The following is a 14,528-nucleotide window of genomic DNA, read 5'->3' as shown; positions in this document are numbered from 1 at the left end:
TGGTCTTCATTATTCTGGTTTTACTGTTGAAGGAGAGCAAATCTCCCGAAACTGGGATGGCTGAAGGTTGAAGTCTGCATTTCTGAAGTTAGTTCCTAGGATTCTCATACAAATATGCTGTTTATCTACAAGCTACATATTAGAATAGCATTTAGAGAAACAGTGTCAAAAGAATGGTGAGATGGGTTACAATTCCCACTGTTACAATAGGAGTAAGCAGGAAGCATGTTCTTGACAGCAAGTTATCTTTACAGACTATTCTGTCTATTAATGTAATTTAGATGCCCATCCAAGAAAAAGAAGCTTCAAAGAAAGAAGTCATTCTTCTGGCAAAGATGGAACATCCTAACATTGTAACCTTCTTCAGTTCGTTTCAAGGTTTGACTTTCTAGCATTCTTAAAGTATTTTAATAAAATATCATCATATAGACTTCTGTAAAAGATATGTTCCTGAGAACTGTGTATAGTTTTTGTGAATGGACTCATTTTCCCCTTTATTTAAATCGTCATTTGAGACATAATCTTTATTTCTTCACTAGTAAATTTTTATAGACAGCTTTCCTAATTTTTTTTTTAATTTCTCCTTAATTCTTACTCCCTTAAATAGTTAATAGTTGGTATATTAGCTTTGCTGCACCAACAACACACAAATTTCTGTGACCTACAATAATACACATCTATCTCTCACTTGTGACATATTGTCTGTGGGTGGACTGGACCTTAATTCTTGGGTCCAGGCCAAATAAGCAGTCCTGATATGGAGCACACTGTTCTGAGCAAAAGAAAAGATCAAGATACAAGCACTCCACATCATCAGTTTGGAATCCTGCTAGGATATGGCGTGGCTTTTATTTTTCTTATGGATTCACATTCCTGTTGCAATGCAGCCATGCAGTTAACTTTGATAATGGAGTGAAGGGGGAAGGGGGCACTTTGCCCACATGAGGCCCTGAACAGCCTGTGGAAATGGGTGGGGCTATACAGTCTTCTTACAGAGAGGCAGCAAATAGTTATGCACCATTGCCAAGCAAATGGCAAAAACAGAGAGGAAAACTATACGGAAGCAATCGCTTCATTTGCACACCTGAATACAAGATCTATTCTATCTCCATCCATCATTCTATTTCAAAGGTAGGAACAACACAAAACAAGCCATCAAATAATCATGAAAAGAACTGTGGTCAGAAATCATTTATTCACGTAACAAATGTTTATCCAGAGCTTACTACATTGTTCTAGGTGCCAAGAGTAGAGCAGTGAACAAAGAAGCTGAACATATTTGTCCTCATGGAGCTTGCATTCTATTGGGAAGAGTCAGGCGATAAACACACATTCAGTGTGCCGGTTGTTTATAGGCTGTCAGAGGGCTGTACATGCCGAAGTTCATAGGGCATTCCCCAAATCAGTACTTGGCACTGAGGGGATTCACAGGTCTCAGATTCACAGGTCTAAGTATTTAATGGACCAGGAATGCTACCTACATATCTTCAAGCACCATCAGGAGCTAAAAATCAATAAATAAACAAACATAGATATTATATTTTGAGCTTTTACATTATGTTTCTTTTAAATGAAAATTACTGCATTCAAATGACTCTTTGTATGCAACCTTCTTCAACAACTGGGTATTTATTTATTTATTTATTTTAAATACATTTTATTGATTCTACACAGAGAGGAATTGAGAGGGACAGAGAGTTAGAAACATCGATAGAGAGAAACACCGGCCAGCTGCCTCTTGCACACCCCCGACTGGGGATGTGCCCACAACCAAGGTACATGCTCTTGACCGGAATCGAACCCGGGACCTTTCAGTCCACAGGCTGACGCTCTATCCACTGAGCTAAACCGGTCCCAGCTTCAACAACTGGGTATTTAAAGGAACTCTTCTGAGGTCTTCCTAGGAGCTGAGTGGTACACATAAGCAGAGAATTCAGTTATATTAAAAACTTTTAGGGGCAGCCACTAAATAAAGTGCCTTCATTTCTGTTCACTGATTCCTAATACCAACACCATAAAATGATCTTTATTTTCCTCACTCTTTGGGTTATTACTGTGACCCAATCTGGCTACCTCTTACTCATCCTCGGGCCTTCTCTGAGATCACAATTCAAATTATAGTCCCCTTTTCTGATCTTGCCTAGCACTTTGTACTTGTATGCATATGTCTATTTAGATAAGAAATTATGAATTGGCTTAATTTTTGTCTTCCTTTTAATGGATCCTTTTGCTCACTACTTTATCCTCAGCATCTAGCACAGAGTAGGTGTTCGGTGTATGTTTGCTGAATGAGTGCATGGACTGGACCACTTTATTTATTTATTTTTAAAAATATTTTTTATTGATTTTTCACAGAGAGGAAGGGAGAGAGATAGAGAGCTAGAAACATCTATGAGAGAGAAACATCAACCAGTTGCCTCTTGCACACCCCTACTGGGGATGTGCCCGCAACCAATGTACATGCCCTTGACTGGAATCGAACCTGGGACCTTTTAGTCCACAGACTGACGCTCTATCCACTGAGCCAAACCGGTTTCGGCGGACTGGACCACTTTAATAGATTAGAGCAGTGATTCTCAACCTTCTTACTGTCACGACCCTTTAATACAGTTTCTCACGTTGCGGTGACCCCAACCATAAAATTATTTTCGTTGCTACTTCATAACTGTAATTTTGCTACTGTGATGAATCGTAATGTAAATATCTGTGTTTTCTGGTGGTCTTAGGCTCTACAGCAGAGGTTAGCAGGGTCGCCTAAGATCACCAGAAAACATAAATATTTACATTACAATTCATCACAGTAGCAAAATTACAGTTATGAATTAGCAACGAAAATAATTTTATGGTTGGGGGTTCGCCACAACGTGAGAAACTGTACTGAAGGGTGGCGGCATCAGAAAGGTTGAGAACCACTGGATTACAGTATGTCTTTATACCATGCAAAATGGATATTTGAGGACAGTGTTTTCCTGGATACTGTTATAAGATTAGAGGTCATTTTTATGGTATAAATAACATTTTCTGAGTTTGTTTATATTTTCTTCTGAGAGCTTTTTTTTTTTTAGAGCACCCTTGTGTTTAGTTATTGTGATGTTTTTGGGTAATCATGCTGGGTCTTGAAACTCCAAGCTTATCTGAAAGTTTTAGAAGTCCTTACGGCACTTACTAGACAGTATAGATAAATAAAGCCTTTGCTTACCCTCAGACAACTTATCTCTGAACACAAGAATCCCAGCTCTAGTTCATTAAAAATTTGTGGAGAGTATGGAAGTTTCACAGGTTTGAAGCAACATACAAAAAATAAGTAGAATGTGGTGAGATGTTCCTAAGGCGAAACTAATTCCACTTAAATTCCTTCAGTAAGTATTTATTGAGTACCTACTATATGTCAGGCATGATTTAGATCTTGAGGATATATCTCAGTGAACAAAATAGGCAAAAATTTCTACATTGTTGTTTGTTGCTGCTGAATAACAATGACCACAAATTTAATGCCTTAAACCAGTGGTCGGCAAACTCATTAGTCAACAGAGCCAAATATCAATAGTACAACAATTGAAATTTCTTTAGAGAGCCAGATTTTTTAAACTTAAACTTCTTCTAATGCCACTTCTTCAAAATAGACTCACCCAGGCTGTGGTATTTTGTGGAAGAGCCACACTCAAGGGGCCACATGTGGCTCTGCGAGCCGCGATTTGCCGACCACTGCCTTAAACCAACACCCACTTAGTATCATCCAGTTTCTCTAGGTCAGAAGTCTGGGGTTGGCTTAGCTGGATTTTCTGCTGAGGGTCTCAATAGTTGAGTTGAATCAAGATGTCAATTGGACCTGGCCAGTGTGGCTCAGTGGTTGAGCATTGACCTATGAACCAGTGGGTCACAGGTTGAATTCCCAGTCAGGGCACATACACAAGTTGTGGGCTCAATCCCCATGTGGGATGTGCAGGAGGAAGCCAATCAATGATTCTCTCTCCTCGTTGTTTTTTTTTGTTTGTTTTGTTTTGTTTTGTTTTTTAATCTTTCTCTCCCTCTGCCTTCCTCTCTGAAGTCAATTAAAAAAAATTATATATATATTTAAATATGTATTTAAATATATATATATATATATATATATATATATATATATATATATATATATATATTTAAAAGAATATCCCAATGCTTCCAGAACCATTCTCAAAGGAACTGTCCAGAAAATAAAATATTTACAAAAAAAGATGTTAGTTGGGGCTGCCATCTCATCTGAGGCTCATAGTTCTCTTCCACACTTATTCAGGCTGTTGGCAGAATTCCTTTACTTGTGATTGTAGGGCTGAGGTGTCTGCTTTTTTGCTGGCTGTTACCTGGGAAGTGGTTGTCTGCTTCCAGAGGCCATGTTCTCTTTCCTGCCAGGTGGCCCTTTAGTAGACCTTCTCCTGCTTGGAATCTCTCCCTCTGCCTCTGACCCCACACCCAGATTTAAATGGCTTCTATGATTAAGCCAGGATCACCTGGATAATCTTTTCTATTAACTCAAAATCAACTAATTACTAACTTTTATTATATCAGCAAAAATCCCCTTTGTTAAAATAACGTAATTCTGGGAGTGATATCCCATTATACTTACAGGTTCTGTCTTCACTCAAGGGGAAGGAGTTATAGAGGTGTATACTCTGGGGCAATCTTAGAACCTTCTAGAAGATGGAAAATATAACAAAAAATATGTAGTATATATATAGTTAGAGTCAAGATAGACTGAATTCTCATCTCATTTCACCACTATCATTTCTTAGCTCTGTGACTCTAAGCAAATTATTTTAATTTCTCTGTGCCTTATTACCTCATCTTTTAGTGGGAAAGGTGGGGAAAGACAGACAATAAATGTAAACATAAATACAATTTAAAGAGCATGTCAGAGGAAGATCCAAGATGGCGGCATAGGTAAACACCTAACTGCAGCCTCACACAACAATTTCAATAAAATACAACTAAAATACAAAATGGACATTACCCAGAACTACAGGAAAGTCGACTGACTGGAAATTCTACGATTAGAAGGAAAGAGAAAACCAGAAGGAAAATCAGAGGAGCTGTAAAAGCCTAAGGTACGGAGACACATTGCTCGGTGGAGAGGACGGAGCCGGAGAGGAGGGGGAGGCTGAGTGCCTGGCTGGCGTTCCCTAGCAGGAAGGAGATAAAAGCTCCGGACTTTGCTGAACCCCAGATCCGACAGCACTGAACCTTAGTTCTAGGCCAGACCCTGGGGACCCAGGCTCATCCAGAGGGAGCCTGGGCTGTGAGGCGGAATCCCAGGGGAGCGGCGAAAGGCAGAGCCCCCGGAGGCGCACACATTTCCCGCAGAGGACGGACCTTTGACTCTGCTGCTAGAGTGCCCTAGTGGGAAGGAGACAAAAGTTCCGGACTGTGCTGAGCCCCAGTTCCGACTGCACTGAATCCCAGTTCTAGGCCAGACCCTGGGGACCCAGGCTCATACAGAGGGAGCCTGGGCTGTAAGGCGGAACCCCAGGGGAGCAGCGAAAGGCAGAGCCCCCGGAGGCGTGCACATTGTGCGCAGAGGATGGACGGTTGGCTGTGCCGAGGGATTGCCCTGGTGGGAAGGAGACAAAAGCTTCGGACTGCTCCGAACCCCACTTCCAACCCCACTTCCAATTGAGCTGAACCCTAGTTCCGGGCTCATTGAGGGAGAACCTAGACTGTTTGGTAGTGGGCGAAACTCAAGGGCACCTTTCTCTCAGAGGTGCTTGCAGTGAGTACCGAAGGACACTGAGGAACACTGAGACTCAGGAGCCTCATAGGGTGGGACTGATGGAAGCCAAGGCTGTAGGCTCCACCCTGAAACTCTGCCCCATCCAAGCTGAACACAGAGACTTTTAAGGCTACCAACTCAGGGAAGCTGCAAAAATGCCGAGACAAGGAAACAGGTCATAAATGAAAGAAATGGAGGACAAAAAGTGACTGGATATAGAGTTCAAAACCATGCTTATAAGGTTTTTCAAGTATTTCCTAGAAAAGGCCGATAAAATAAATGAGACCTATGAGGATATGAAAAGGGATCAACTAGAAATAATAAGGGATCAATGAGAAATAATAAGGGATCAACAAGAAATAAAGAATACATTCTCTGAAATAAAAAATATTATACAGAGTCCTAAAAACAGAATGGAAGATCACAAGAATCAAGTCAAAGATATGGAACATAAAGAGCCAGAAGACACTCTTCCGAAGAAGCAAGAAGACAAGAGAATCCAGAAAGTTGAAGATAATGTAAGAAACCTCTGGGACAACTTCAAGCGAACCACCATCAGAATTATGGGGGTCCCAGAAGAAGAGAGAGAGCAAGATACTGAAAACATACTGGAAGAAATAGTGACAGAAAACTTCCCCCACCTGGTGAAAGAATTAGACTAAAAGTCCAGGAAGCGCACAGAACCCCACACAAAAGGAATCCAAAGAGGACCACACCAAGACAAATCATAATTAAAATGCCAAGAGCAAAAGACAAAGAGAGAATACTAAAAGCAGCAAGAGAAAAGCAGGTAGTCACCTATAAAGGAGCACCCATACAATTGTCAGCTGATTTCTCAACAGAAACCATGCAGGCCAGATGGGAATGTCAAGAAATTTTCAAGGTGAATAGCAAGAACCTACAGCCAAAAATACTCTACCCAGCAAAGTTATCACTGAGAATCGAAGGCTAGATAAAGAGCTTCACTAATAAAAAAAAGCTAAAGGAGTTCATCACCACCAAACCAGAATTATATGAATTGCTGAAGGGGGTTCTTTCAGAAGAGAAAGAAAATAAAGATAAAAATTATGAACAACAAATATGTAACTATCAACAAGTGAATCTAAAATCCAAGGGAATTAAAAAAAATTGATGAACAATATTAACTGATGAATATAATAGAATCAGAAGTATGGAAGGGGAGTGAGCTGACGATTCTCGGGGAAAAGGGAAGTGGGGGGTGTGGGAAGAGACTGAACATAAACTGTGCACCTATGGATGAGGACAATGGGGGGTGGAGAAAGGGCAGAGGGTGGGGTGGGAACCTGGTGGAGGGGAGCAATGGTGGTGGTGGGGGGAATGAGGAACATTTGTAATAATATGAACAATAAACGTTTATTAAATAAAATAAAATAAAATAAAATAAAGAGCATGTCAGAAGGTGATAGGTGCTATGGGAAAATAAGATAGGGTGAGGAAGGAGTAGAGGGAACAATTTTAAATAGGATGGTCAGGATAGGCCTTATTGGGAAGGTGACATTGAACAAAAACGTGAAGAGTCATGCTAATGTCAGGAGAAGAGCTTTTTAGGCAAAAGCATGAGGCAAGAGCACATTATGAGTTTTCTTTTTCTTTCTTTTTTTTTTTTTTTAAAATATATTTTATTGATTTTTTTTTACAGAGAGGAAGAGAGAGGGATAGAGAGTTAGAAACATCGATGAGAGAGAATCATCGGTCAGCTGCCTCTTGCACACCCCCTACTGGGAATGTGCCAGCAACCAAGGTACATGCCCTTGACCGGAATCGAACCTGCGACTTTCAGTCTGCAGGCTGACACTCTATCCATTGAGCCAAACAGGTTTCAGTGACATTATGAGTTTTCTGATTGGAAAACTGAATACTCTTTTTTACATAGGCTACCCTCACTTATAATTTCCAATTTCTTTTCTTAACGGTTGAGTAAGAATTTACAGGTACTCTGTGTACACAATCCTTTTAAAGCTTTCCCAGTTATTTTCCAGTTGTCCCATCCAACATTTAAGTCAATGGCTTTCTTTTTCTTTTAGCTATTCACTTACCGAGTCCTCCAAAGCATTCAATGCAGTTTGTGTAGAAATAATCACATCTTTTGTTTCTCATTAATATTTTATCATTTATGTAATAATTACAAGTATAATGGGCATAAACAGATTTGGGAACAAGAAAAATGATTTCGATTAGTGGGAGCAGTGGTAACAGGGTATACTACAGCCTAATTGCCCACCAGTGGTAACCTTCAAAGGGCGAACATAGTGGATAGAGTGTGCCCATGAATCTAGTGAGGCCAGACAGAGGTCAGTTAGAAGAGTTTTATTGTACTTAACAACATGGTTGAATAAGTGTCATATAAATAAAAGTTTATACCCAAATTAAAGACAGGTGGTTTTTTTTTTTTTTTTTTTTTTTTTAAATATATATATTATTGATTTTTTACAGAGAGGAAGAGAGAGGGATAGAGAGCCAGAAATATTGATGAGAGAGAAACATCGACCAGCCGCCTCCTGCACACCCCCTACCTGGAATGTGCCCGCAACCAAGGTACATGCCCTTGACCGGAATCGAACCTGGGACCTTTCAGTCCGCAGACCGACGCTCTACCACTGAGCCAAACTGGTTTCGGCTAAAAACAGGTTTGTTTTTTTTTTACTCTTCCTGGGGTGTTGAGAAAGACAGCTGCTACATTATATCAGACCAAAGGCCTGGTGCATGAAATTTGTGCACTGGTGGGATTGGGATTGGGCCTAAACCGGCAGTCAAACATCCCTCTCATAATCCGGGACTGCTGGCTTCTAACCACTTGTATGCCTGGCTGCCTGCCTCATTGCCCCTAACCACTCTGCATACCAGCCTGATAGCCCCTTAACCACTTCCCTGCTGGCATGATTGACACCTAACTGCTCCCCTGCAGGCCCAATCACCCCCAACTGCCCTCCCCTGCAGGCCTGGTTGCTCCCAACTGCCCTCCTCTGCTGGCCATCTTGTGACAATGTGGGGGTGGCTATCTTATGGTGACATGGGGTGGCCATCTTGTTTTTTAATTTTTTTTATTGATTATGGTATCACATAATTGTCCTTATCCCACCATTCCCATCCCAAACCCCTCCCCACGTATGTCCCCACCCCCCTGTTGTTCGTAACCACTAGTTTGGCTTATATGCATACATACAAGACCTTTGGTTGATCTCTCTCCCTTTCCCCCACCCTCCCCTACTATCCCTCTGAGGTTTGAGAGTCTGATCGATGCTTTCCTATCTCTGGATCTGTTTCTGCTCATCAGTTTATGTAGCTCATTATTTTGGGGCAGCCATCTTGTGATGACATGGGGCGGCCATCTTGGACGGCCAAATAATATAAAAAATCCTAAGAGAAATTATTATATTATTATATCCATTTTATAGATGAGGTAATGAAGCACAGAGAAATTAAAATAACTTGCTTAGAGTCCCAGAGCTAAGAAATGTAAGTGAGGAAATGAAATTAGAATTCAGTCCATCTTGATGCTAACTATATATATATATATATATATATATATATATATATATATATATTACTTTTTTTTCTGTCATATTCTCCATCCTCTAGAACTTGAAAGGCAAGTGATTAGTAAATATTTTAAATGCTTCCAAAACAAAATGATGCTTTTTCTTACAGAGAACAACAGGCTGTTTATTGTGATGGAGTATTGTGATGGAGGGGACCTAATGAAAAGAATCTATAGACAACGGGGAGTGCTATTTAGTGAAGATCAGGTAAAAACACTTCTAATTTCCATTTTAATTTATATGGGACATTAAATTTATAATCCCATAAGTAATAGACTGTGTTTAGATGAAGCAATGATTTCTGGTAGAGAATTCAAATCACAAAATAGTGATCAATATTCTTGATAGATTTAGTCTAGAATATGTTTGCAATTGAACTTAAATTGAATCTCTTTGAGAGTGAAGTTTGCTTGAGAAAATATAGTATCTTATTTTTGGACAGCCTCATGTAGGGTGTCCCTGAGATTAATTTTCACAGATAAAAAATCTGAATGTGGATATTCCTTGGCCATTTTAAATGTGACATATTTATAGGTTCACTCTTCTTCCTTTTACAATTTGTGTTCACTTTGCTAGAGAGGATAGCTCTTCTTATCAATAGCTATTTCATTTCATTGATTATTAAGAGCAATGCCCTTGATTTCCATTTTCTTTTTTGCACAAACACATTTTCCTACTATATTCTAAGCTTTTTTAAGAAACTTCTTGGAAGTTGTACTTCTGATGGAGATAGGTATACAGTGGTGCCTCGCATAAAGAACGCCTCACACAGCGAACGCTGCACACAACGAACTTCATTTCATGATTCATACAACGAACTTCGTTTCACACAACGAAGTCGCCCGAGCTTCCACAACCGCTTTGCCCGAGCTTCCACGACTGCTTCGCCCGAGCTTCCACGATCGCTGCCGATGTATTGCATCCTTCCGCGCAGGCACTGCAGGCAGTCGTTAGTCACTGCGCTTAACTTAAGCACGTATCGCGGCAATCGTTCTTCATTACGAATTAAATCACGCACGTATCACGGCAGTCGTCCTTTTAAGTTAAACTCAATATTTTTTTTATATCATGGCTTCTAAAAAAAGCAGGAAGGTGATTTCTGTTGAAATGAAACAGGAAATAATTAGAAGGAGTGAATGTGGGGTAAAAGAGTGTGACCTCGTCAAAGAGTTTGGCCTCAGCAAGACCACCATTTTCACCATTTTGACAAATAAGGATGCAATCAAATCAGCCAAAGTAGCCAAAGGAGTATCAAAACTATTTCATGAAAAACATAGGTCTTCAATCCACGAGGAAATGGAGAGGCTATTAGCGATTTGGATTAAGGACAGGCAGGTGAAAGGTGACGTAACAACCCAAGATATTATCTGTCACAAAGCCAAGAGAATTTATGACGATCTAAAGAAAAACGTCCCTGGAAGTAGCAGCAATCAAGATAATGAAGAAGAATTCAAAGCCAGCAGGGGGTGGTTTTTTAGATTTAAGAAAAGGTGTGGAATCCACAGCGTTACTATGCATGGTGAGGCTGGCAGTGCTGACAAGAAAGAAGCAGAAAAGTTCTCTATTAACTTTCAAAAATGTATTAAGGATGAAGGATACTGCCCACAACAAGTGTTCAATGCCAATGAAACGGGTCTTTTCTGGAAAAGAATGCCGAGCAGAACCTTCATTACAAAAGAGGAGAAGAAATTGCCAGGACACAAAGCACTTCTGGTCCAGCAACAGGACAATGCTCAAAGGGAAGCGTCATCTGATAACGAGGAGCAACAATCAAACAATCAACCAATCCCAACTGCTGACATCAAGAACATCCTGGTCAAATGGAAAGCAGTTCAGGAGTTTACCAATGCCCACTATCCGGATTCAGCTGAAGCAAACAGGATCAACGATCTTTACTCCGATACTCTTGTCCGTTATTTCCGGCAGATGTTGGAGAAAAGAGAAAAACAAACGACTTTGGACAGGTTTTTCATGAAACCATCAGCCAAAAAGCAGAAAATGGATGAAGATGTGCAAGATTCGGTAGACTCTACTTAGTCTGTCTTAAAATTAAAAAAATGTGTGTTTTTTTTTTTTTTTTTTAAAATTTATGTTTTTAGATGTATCTAAATAAAAATAATAACAAAAAATTTATCTTTTTTTTATGTCATCTTAGCATATTTTATGCTACAGAACGAATTATTTTTTTTAACATGTATTGTTATGGGAAAACGCGTTTCACATAATGAACTTTTCGCATAACAAACTTGCTCCTGGAACGAATTAAGTTCGTTGTGTGAGGCACCACTGTATGTGTATGGAGAAGAATCTCAAACAGGCCTAATGTGACTGATGCGAAAGGTCACTGTCTCAAGTAGTGCCCAGAAATGGCCCAACGGCTTTCTTTCTTTTTCTTTTTATAAAGAACTAGAGGCCCAGTGCACAAAATTTGTGTATGGGGTGTGTGTGTATGTGAGTGTGTCCCTCAGCCCAGCCTGTGCCCTCTCCAATCTGGGACCTCTCGGGGGCAGTCAGATATCCCTCTCACAATCCAGGACTGCTGGCTCCCAACTGCTCACCTGCCTGCCTTCCTGATTGCTCCTAACCGCTTCTGCCTGCCAGTGTGATCACACCCTAACCACTCCCCTGCCAGCTTGATTGATGCCTAACTGCTCCCCTGCCAGCCTGTTTGCCCCTAACTGCCCTCCCCTGAAGGCCTGGTCCCCCCCAACTGTTCTTCCCTGCACGCCTGGGTCCCCCCCAACTGCCCTTCCCTGCAGGCCCGTTCGCCCCAACTTCCCTCCTCTGCCAGACTGGTCACCCTTAACTGCCCTCCCCTGTGGGCTTGTTCACCCCCAACTGCCCTCCCTTGCAGGCCTGGTCCCTCCCAACTGCCCTCCCCTTCTGGCCATCTTGTGGTGGCCATCTTGTGCCCACATGGGGCCAGTCATCTTTGACCACATGGAGGCAGCCATCTTGTGTGTTGGAATGACAGTCAATTTGCATATTACTCTTTTATTAGATTGGTTAGAGGCCTGGTGCATGGGTGGGGGTCGGCTGATTTGCCCTGAAGGGTATCCCAGATCAGGGTAGGGGTTCTCTTGGGGCATGGGGCAGCCTGGGCGAGGGGCCTGTGGTGGTTTTCAGGCTGGCCATGCCTCTTGGCAACTCAAGCAGAGGCCCTGGTGTCTGGGATTTATTTATCTTCTATAATTGAAACTTTGTAGCCTTGAGCAGAGGCCAGGGCCAACCAGGAAGCTTGGCTTCCTCCATCGCTGGGGGCAACCCAAACCTCCTGCTCTCTCCAGCTTCATGGCTGCCACCATTTTTGTTGGGATTTATTTATCTTTTGTAATTGAAACTTTATAGTTTCGAGCAGAGGCCAGGGCCGGCCAGGGCGGGCGGAAAGCTTGGCTTCCTCCATCGCCGGGGAAACCCATGCCTCCTGCTCGCTCCATGTTAATTTGTATCCTCGCTCCTGATTGGCTGGTGGGTGTAGTTGGTTGATGTAGCAGAGGTACGGTCAATTTGCATGTTTTTCTTTTATTAGTGTAGGTTTTATTGATTTTTAGAGAGAGAGGGAAAGAGAAATATTGATGTGTGAGAATGAAACATCCATCTGCTGCCCCCTTGCACACCCTCCACTGGGAATCAAGCCTGCAACCCTGGCATGTGCCCTGACCAAGCATGAATCAAACTGGCAACCTCTCAGTGCTCACTCTATCCACCCGACTGAGCCACACTAGACAGGGCCCAACAGCTTTCGTTAGGCCATTTGTTTGTTTTATTTTAGCATTTTTGAGCATCAGCCTATATAACTTCTTCCTCAAATAAAAATGTAACATTTTGAATGTACAAATGATTAATGAATCAATATCACCAAGCAGTTTTCCTATGCTCATTTACATTGTATATTAAGTTTCATATTTTTAGAAACTCTGCTTTCTTTCTATCTAGGTATTATTTTTCCACATTTAATAAAAAACACTTTTCTCTACAAAATTTTAAACTAAGTTTCCCTTTGTTGGGTAAGAATTAAAATTACAACTGAATCATAGTATCTGGAATATAGCTTTTTTCCCCTATTGCTTTTAGCTTTCTGTATAATTTGGTAAACAAAGTACGAATGAGATTTTAGAATAGTTTAAATAAATCTCTATAGGCATAAAATATATTTTACTAAAGAGGCTCATGACCAGCTAAGGTAAATAAAATCATGACTAAGAAAAGTACATCTTAAAAAGCTTAAAGGTAATATTTTTTTTGTTTTTATATTATGTACACATATATTGGTATTTCATGAAAAAAATTAATAACCTCACATTTTATTTTATCCATTTCTTTCTCCTTCGTTCTATGCTCGTGGCATACTCCTTCCATTGAAAAGGAAAAACCAGTGGCACCAGGGTTATCAAAAAATAGGGCAGCTTGCCTACTACCCTGATGTAGTTAGCAACCTAATATTTTAAAAAATGAAAATTTTAAATTTTCTGCCTCCTCTCTCTTTTGCTTTTTTTTTTCTTTTTTCTTTTTTGTCTGTTGTGTATTGGAGTTCACTTTGATACCAACATTTTTGGATTGTTTTTTGCGCCTCCATAATTTTGGGTTTTATATCTTACCAGTGTCATTCATGTAAATATGTATACATCAATATGTTATTTCCCTCTTTTTGCATATCATCATGAAGATACTTTAGTGACCACCAGATATTCACAAGTTTTATTTATGTTTCCTCTATAGATTCTGAGTTGGTTTGTGCAGATTTCTCTAGGACTGAAACATATTCATGACAGGAAGATCTTACACCGGGATATAAAAACACAGGTAACAACTCAGAGAAAGAACAAAGAACTGATCTTTTGTTTTCTTGAAATCTCTCAAACAACATAGCATTTTCTCTATTTATAGAACATTTTTCTTAGCAAGAATGGAGTTGTTGCAAAGCTTGGGGACTTTGGTATAGCAAGAGACCTGAACAAGTAAGTTCTTTGTAAAATCATATTTTCCTATTTATAACAACCAAATATGTATATTTTAAGTATTATAAGTTATCTACAATAAGATAAAAAGATATTAAAAGCTTAGTTTCCAGATAATTGTAGATAACTATATAAATTCATTAATCACCTGCCGACATGGCTCAGTGGTTGAGTATGGACCTATGAACCAGGAGGCCATGATTTGATTCATGGTCAGGGCACATGCCCAGGTTGTGGGCTTGATCTTCAGTGTGGTGTATGCAG

At 40.4% G+C, this 14,528-nt stretch overlaps 2 protein-coding genes across 2 annotated transcripts in view; one reads left to right on the top strand and one right to left on the bottom strand.

Moving 5' to 3' along the window:
* The window catches only part of THSD1 (thrombospondin type 1 domain containing 1), a 169,733-nt gene extending 163,173 nt beyond the window's left edge, over positions 1-6,560 (bottom strand). Inside the window, exon 1 of the mRNA XM_084879356.1 lies at positions 6,514-6,560. The gene's annotated coding sequence lies outside the window, so the exon portion shown is untranslated. The remainder of the gene's footprint in view (positions 1-6,513) is intronic.
* Positions 1-14,528, top strand: part of NEK5 (NIMA related kinase 5) — a 74,315-nt gene that overhangs the window by 4,076 nt on the left and 55,711 nt on the right. Inside the window, exons 2-5 of the mRNA XM_084879362.1 lie at positions 282-378; positions 9,416-9,513; positions 14,026-14,109; positions 14,194-14,264. Coding sequence (XP_084735488.1) covers positions 282-378; positions 9,416-9,513; positions 14,026-14,109; positions 14,194-14,264 — 350 coding nt within the window. The remainder of the gene's footprint in view (positions 1-281; positions 379-9,415; positions 9,514-14,025; positions 14,110-14,193; positions 14,265-14,528) is intronic.

Source organism: Pipistrellus hanaki (genome assembly GCF_964339955.1).
Source record: "Pipistrellus hanaki genome assembly, chromosome: 3".
In the NCBI taxonomy this organism is placed as follows: domain Eukaryota; kingdom Metazoa; phylum Chordata; class Mammalia; order Chiroptera; family Vespertilionidae; genus Pipistrellus; species Pipistrellus hanaki.
The sequence above is the reverse complement of the archived record's forward strand: the minus strand, read 5'-3'. Positions and strand labels throughout refer to the sequence as shown.